The sequence below is a fragment of the Symsagittifera roscoffensis genome, chromosome 6 (genome assembly GCF_963678635.1).
Source record: "Symsagittifera roscoffensis chromosome 6, txSymRosc1.1, whole genome shotgun sequence".
Taxonomy (NCBI): domain Eukaryota; kingdom Metazoa; phylum Xenacoelomorpha; order Acoela; family Convolutidae; genus Symsagittifera; species Symsagittifera roscoffensis.
The window spans coordinates 48,863,291-48,869,949 of record NC_087067.1 but is presented as its reverse complement, the minus strand read 5'-3'; the positions used below and the strand labels follow the sequence as shown (position 1 = coordinate 48,869,949).

At 35.5% G+C, this 6,659-nt stretch overlaps 1 protein-coding gene across 1 annotated transcript; it reads left to right on the top strand.

The window, feature by feature from the left end:
• The first annotated feature begins 210 nt into the window (after positions 1-210).
• On the top strand, positions 211-6,109 carry LOC134847952 (complex I assembly factor TIMMDC1, mitochondrial-like). Its single transcript, XM_063865254.1, has 3 exons — positions 211-491; positions 5,037-5,270; positions 5,874-6,109. The coding sequence occupies exons 1-3, from the start codon at positions 302-304 to the stop codon at positions 6,077-6,079; spliced, it is 630 nt and encodes a 209-aa protein (XP_063721324.1). The 5' UTR covers positions 211-301; the 3' UTR covers positions 6,080-6,109.
• Positions 6,110-6,659: the final 550 nt, after the last annotated feature.

Here is a 6,659-nt window from a genome sequence, read left to right as displayed (position 1 = left end):
GTGTCGCGTCTGCTTGTAGGTGCCCAACTTGGCCTGTCCTACTGGCCTTCTGACTATCGCTTGCGGTAGGAATGATGGACGGATCTCCTGTCACGACAGATTCTGTCACGACTTACACTTTTATTCGTTCACAAACTTATTCTCGCAACAAAGTGATTTTCATAAAAATCCGCGTCCCCTGGTGCTTTTTAAAAAGACCACAGAAACTGTCAGCTTTTTAAAGCTATTTGTTTTCCAGAACTTTATGCCCCAAAATGATGATATGAAAATGATGGCTTCAAGTTAATTACCGCCAAACGAAATGACCCACGAGTCTTTGGACTTAAGCCTTGATGATCAAAAAATCATCAGAGAACTTACTGGAAACGAAAAGTTACGGTTGTATTCGAAGTTAGCTGCCTCGACAGAGAATGCTTACAGAAGACTATTTGAGCTGAGAGAAGTTTATGTTCCTGCAGCAGTGGCTTTTACTCTTAGCAGCGGGTTATTTGGTTCGGTAAATTTTAATTTAAATAAATCGGGTATCTTTTAAATTAACCCTACAATGGTATTTTTAAAAGAGTTTTCACCCCTCTATAATTTGCATAAAATTCGGACAGACAAATTTAAGTTAAAAAAGCAATCGACCTGTGTTAGGAAAATGTTGCATGCAAAACTAAGGTTTTAGAACGAATTGTGTCTTCTGATAGTCGCTGAAAAAAAAACTAAATTACATCTCTCAAATGGAACGATTGCTCTTTTTATTTAATTCGCGACTGGCTAGCGTCTAAACACAGCTTCACATGCTTTTAACCGTCTCTACCAAAGCCAGTGCAATGTGTGGTCCATTAACATCGGGTCGAGAAAGTCGTTACTATTTAAGGCTATCGGCCAAATCGCGCAAATTAAATTACTAATATGCAGAAATAGTGAGCTGTTGGCTGGGTCTCAGTTTCCTTAGACCACGAGATCACTCCTAAAAACAGGGCTACTACTTATTATCATATTGCTATTGTTTTTGTTCAGTAGATGAAACTCATCATATCCATCGGAGATGGATCAACCCTTTCCCTCAACTCCTAGATTCTCATTATCTGAAAACGAATTTGATGTTATTTAATTCAATTCAGGACATACCAGGAAGCTAAAAGTTGTTAAAATTGAGTCCCAAGTCTTTTCCCAAGACCCTTCCAGATTCTTGAATCCGGTCGAAGAGCTGTCTTGTTGTTCTCGGGAACTACTCCGTAACGATTGTAGCTGCACAAGCGTTACAATTCGGAATGCTCTTCCGCTAATATCTTTGACTGTAAATTTTTATCTGCTGTCCGTTTTTCTCGCGAAAATCGTCGTTCTTATTTCGACTGGCGAAATATGTTGTTATGATTTTTGCGCTTTTTCTGTATTCGCGAAAATCAAAATAGTCACGTGTCTTTACAAACGAATTTTTAAAATTCTCCATGTCAGTCAAAATCGACCTCTCCCAGTTTGTTCATTTTGCCCAATAAGACCGTTATTTTTTTGAAACAGTCAATTCTCCCTCTAAACTGCTCCAGGTGAAAATTCTTTTTGTCATGCATTTTAAGCGCAATTCTGGTCGAATGCCACATCTATAAATAAAAGTAAATAAGCACGCGCTTTCGATTCAGAATAATAATTTTGCTGCTTTCTTATTGGTCAAAAATTTGACTTATTTGACTTATTTAATCTACTTAACAATCTCCACCCTTTCTTGAAGTCTGTTTTTCAAAAGTTTATTGGAACGATAGATTTTGTTCACCGCCGCCATGCCATCAGAGTTACAAAAGAAGTCATTGTTTTGTTCCGACCATTTAAAAATTGTGGAAGAACTTTGTATTCGGGTGTGTTTTAGTTTTTTCTCCTTTTTTCACGCAAAATCAGGTACCACAAATAATCATCGGAATGGGTCGAGTGATATATCAAATTGAAGCCCCTCCAGTCGTGATCCGAACGACATAAAAAATTTTTCTCGGTATCGAGATAAATCACAAGTGCAATCAGTGCGTACCTTATTCAAGTGCTTTCGTGACGTAAAGTTGCATCATCAGGAATAACATTCTTCTGAAAATGTGGTAACATCGTCCACTAGTAGATAGAAACTGCAGACAATGAGTTAAACAAAAACAAATGAATGAATAGGAACAAGCTTGTCAGGGACTAGAACATGTATCCAAAAGCATCACATCTTTGGAGTGAGGTGGCGTTGCCGGTACTCTTCCCGCTGCTTCAGGGCCGGCTGCCTCCGCGACACATGTAAAGCCTCCAGTGCAAGTAACCTCGCTGGGTTGTCACAGGTGTCTATAATTTAGCAAAAATTTCATTCACTGGTGCTACCGGTTCTTGTAAGTGCATGCCAACAGGAGCTGTAAGACATGAATGTGCGAGAAAAAACAAACAAAGATGTTCAGTATCGAGAGAAACTGGTTCAAAATTTTGATTTTATTTCATTTTTGAGAAAAAAAAGCGAGCGAGCAGGCTTACAACAGCTTAATTATGCTTTATTTGAAACCTGAAATTTTAATTTCAAGCAAGTTTAATTAGTTCTTGGAGATTTTTGCGCCTTTTCAACCATCTGAAAGCAATTGATGTCCTGGGCGTAAATTGGAAAGATATTTAACCTGTGATCATTTTTGCAAAATTACGGGAGTGTGAAGATTAACAATTTGAGATGTTTAATTCAATCCAGACTTGGATGGAGAAAAATAAATAATCAAGGGCTGTACTCATGATTGCGATTTGCATTGTTGTAGCATTGACTGGATTATACCATTGTTATACCCGTGTCCTTTTACTCTTATTCTTAGCCAAGTGTGGAATCCAGACATCACAATTCGAGTTTTATTAATTCTTAAGTCGTTGATTAGTTTAGTCGGTTTCGTTTTATCCCATGTAAAGACCCAGTTTGGGATTACTTAGGCGGATGGTTTGATTTTAACCGGAAGTCATTTTTTTCATATTGCCAGACCATTGTTTGTCGGCTTTTTTCGATCGTCCCACCACTTTCTAAAGCAGGGAATTTTGTTCTGATTAAAGCTGTTTTTATTACCCTTGAGATAAGCAAGGGTATTACAATCGGGTACTATACCTTTTTCCCGTAAACAACTTTGTGCACAGGATGTCTGAAATACGGTCATCTCCAAATGTATCTCTATTTCTACTCAGGATGCACGTCTAACAGCTGTAATTCAAAAGCTGGCTTCAACGTCTGAAGTGAGAATTGTTTAACAGCTGAAAAAGATATCTAGGTTTAAGTTCATTTTTTGTCGGCTTTATTGATTTCGACTCAATTTTTGTCGGCTTACTTGCCGTGTAATTAATTCTGTAAGTTTTTGGTAGATTTTTTGATACTTTTTTCTTCATTTTCATGACGGCAAATTTAGTTCTAATTTTTTTGTTCTATAAGTGCGTGAAACTAGTTGTAGGTTAAATTAGTGTTACGTGTTTTAGGTTTGAGCAGTTTTATTTGAAAATCGATTCAAGTTGATGGTTTAACGTATTGTTTGAATTTGTCAAAAAAATTGATACATTTCCAGGTTGTTTTTTTTGCCGGTTTGACCCGAGTTTTTTGTCTACAAAGGAATATGGTGGCAAGTTTTGCACGAGATTTAGGCGTGTGGTTCTTTCTGGCTGAAATGTTTGAAAAACCTTCCATATTTTTTCATTTCCAGTTTTGGCGTTTTTTCGGATGATTTTTTTGTGATCTAGCTCTTTTACCGTTGCGTTTAAATTTCATAATTGATAATTCTTGAAGTAATTGCGTTTTTTTCATAGGCTTTCTGAGTTTTTTTCAGGTTTTCTGCAAGTTTTTTTGTGTCAAATGTTAGTATTTTTGCATTCATGTGTTATTTTGTTTTTCTCGTTTTTTTTTTCATTTTGATCTTATACTATAGTGGATTGGGCCTTTATATCCGATTGTTTTTATTTGATATGCAGTTTGTTTGGTTGCAAGTTTTAATGAACTGTTTTTGAGTACATTTAGGAATTATTTTATTTCAATTTTTTTACCGAAAAGTTTTATCGTTTTCATCGATTGGTTATGAGAAAGAAATGGTGAAGTTAAGCCCAAATACTTCTTTTGTTTTGAAGGTAATTGACTTCTATAACAATTACAATAAAATTTTTCCGATTTTTGAGCTTACGATTTTTTCAACAAAATTCGTTCATGTTTTTTAGTTTTCGTTTAAGACACATTATCTTTTGATTTTTGGAGCTTGATTGTGTATCGCAAGTGCTGCAAGGTAAGCTTCGCCTCTGTGTACAAAGTTGAAATTTGTTTTGATTCATATTATTAATTTGTAAATATGCAAATAATGATATGTACTGTTTCTGTTCATTATTTTTGTCGTCTTAAAAGTTTCGACTTGGTTAAAAAGTTATAATTGAGTCATATTACGTCGTTTGATGGTAAAAAAATAAATTGAAGCTGTTGTGATTCAGGGGAATTCGATCTGAAAATTTTTTATGACAAATCTCTTTTCAGCCTAACGGGCATCTATTTCAGTGTTTGGCTTAAATGCCGCTTAGTAATTTCTCAATGAATGAAATTTTAACCCCGGTGTTTGTCTTCTTGATCTGATTTTTCTCAAATCAAAAGTGGTTAACTTGAGTCTTGTGAAAAGTTATTTAATGGGACCAATTAGCTTGCCTCAATTCATTCGTCAATTAATCCTTTGCACTTATAGCGGTCTATAGTTTCGAAAAGCTTAGCAAAATAGGCCATTTTGAAACCCGCAGAAATTATCTAAAATTTATGGGGTACAGTTTTTTTTATTTTAACTTAAGATGTTGATATCTTCATCGAAGTTATTTTGCTGAAATTAGTCGGAATAAAGACACAGTGTCGAGCTTAACTATTCCGTTTTTTCTTTGAAATTCGGAGCAATTCTAATTTTCGCAATTGCTTTTTAAGTTGAGTTTCCTTTTTTTTTTTCATTTTTCATGCGTTTTTTTTTTGCTTTTTATTGCTGATTTTTCTCGTATATGGAAGTATTTACTCTTTCAACCTTCAACTAAGTTTTGATAGCATATTAGTTTTTAAGGTGGACTAAGAGCGCACCAAGCTGGCGAAAGCTTTAAGAGATTGAACGAGCAGGCAGTCTACGCCCACAGAGTGCAGTCGGTGAGGGATTGGCACTCTGCTCAATTCAGAGCTTTCTTCAAGTATGGCTTCAGATTCGGATGGCGAGTGTCATTTCTGGTGTCTTCCGTCCTTGCAACTCAGAGCCTGCTCTGGATTTACACCGATGATTACAGATTATCACATTATTCAATAGGTTTGTTAGGGTTATTATAATAGCGGAAAACTTGGAAAATTAAACGTCTCTTTGTCAACATCACATTTTCCTGGCTTTTTTCTTTTTCATGGTGTTTCTTTTTACTGGTGGTTTTTGGTTTTATGCTTCGTCGCAATTCGTAACAAGGCTTTGCAAGTAGCGAATGCTTGCTCATCTGCGCTTACATTAGAAGTATAGTGCCTGTTAATTGAGCTTTTACGCTCAGTTTACTGTTATGCATTGTGGCTTATTACAATTTGTCGATTTGCAGAAAATTTTGGCTATCCACGCCCAACCACGGCTAAGTTTGAAAAACGAATATTCGATTTGAAAAAGTTTACTCTAAGGAACTTAAGTGAGCGTTTGTGCAATAGTACGACTGTATATTTTTCTAACCTAAGTCGTAAATATTGGTGCTACTTTTGATGGCACCTTTACGGTTTTTTGATAGCATGTCGAGTTACTATATAAAACATTTTCGAGTTACTATATAAAGCGAAAATCACCTACGAAATTGACATTTTCCAAGGTTTTCGATAAGTGCCGAAGTGTAATTTCGCTTCTTTTATAGCAACCGTAAAGTTTTGTGTTTCTTTATTTTAGGTGGCTGCATTGGTGGTACTTTGTACAGAATGACTATGGGAGTGAAAGGCATGTTTGTGGGGTCCCTTCTGGGAACTATTTTGGGCACAATGTCTGGATCTCTGCTCTACTTGAATCAAGTCTACATCAATAAATCTGAAGAAATAAAAGCTGCAGAAAATAGAAGACACAAGTTTTACTTAGAACATTTGAACTCACAGACTTGACTTATTTGTTTTCATTTTTGATGGAACAGAAAATTTCTTTACATCAGAAGTTTTGTTCCGTTTTTTATCTGTAGCGTTAAAGACATAATCGAAACCGAAGGTGCCAAAAAATAAACATTGACAACCGAAGGTGCCAAAAAATAAACATTGGCTATGCGAAAAAAAAATTGACAACCGTATCTAAGTCAAGCTGCTGCCTTTGATTTGAAACAACAGTTTGTGGTTGTCAAAAAGATTTCAGTGTCAATAACGAACCTTAATAGCACTCTTAAAGTTTCGTGGAAGTCTAAAGCTGTCTGGAAGCCTAAAGCTGTCTGGAACAGCAGTAAGAGTTAGGAGCGTCTTATATAAATAATATAACAAACTTTGTTTAAGAATTCAGAAACTAAGAAATAATATTTTTGCGTACTCATTAACTATGCGGTGTAATGTTTTGAATGCACCCAAGTGCAATTTCTCTGACCATGAAATATCTTAGTTTGATATTTCTTCATTCCGCAATGAATTTATTGTTGAATTCAAAAGAGTTGGAAATTTTTGATAATTTAAATATCACTAATTCGCATTTAACAAAGCGACA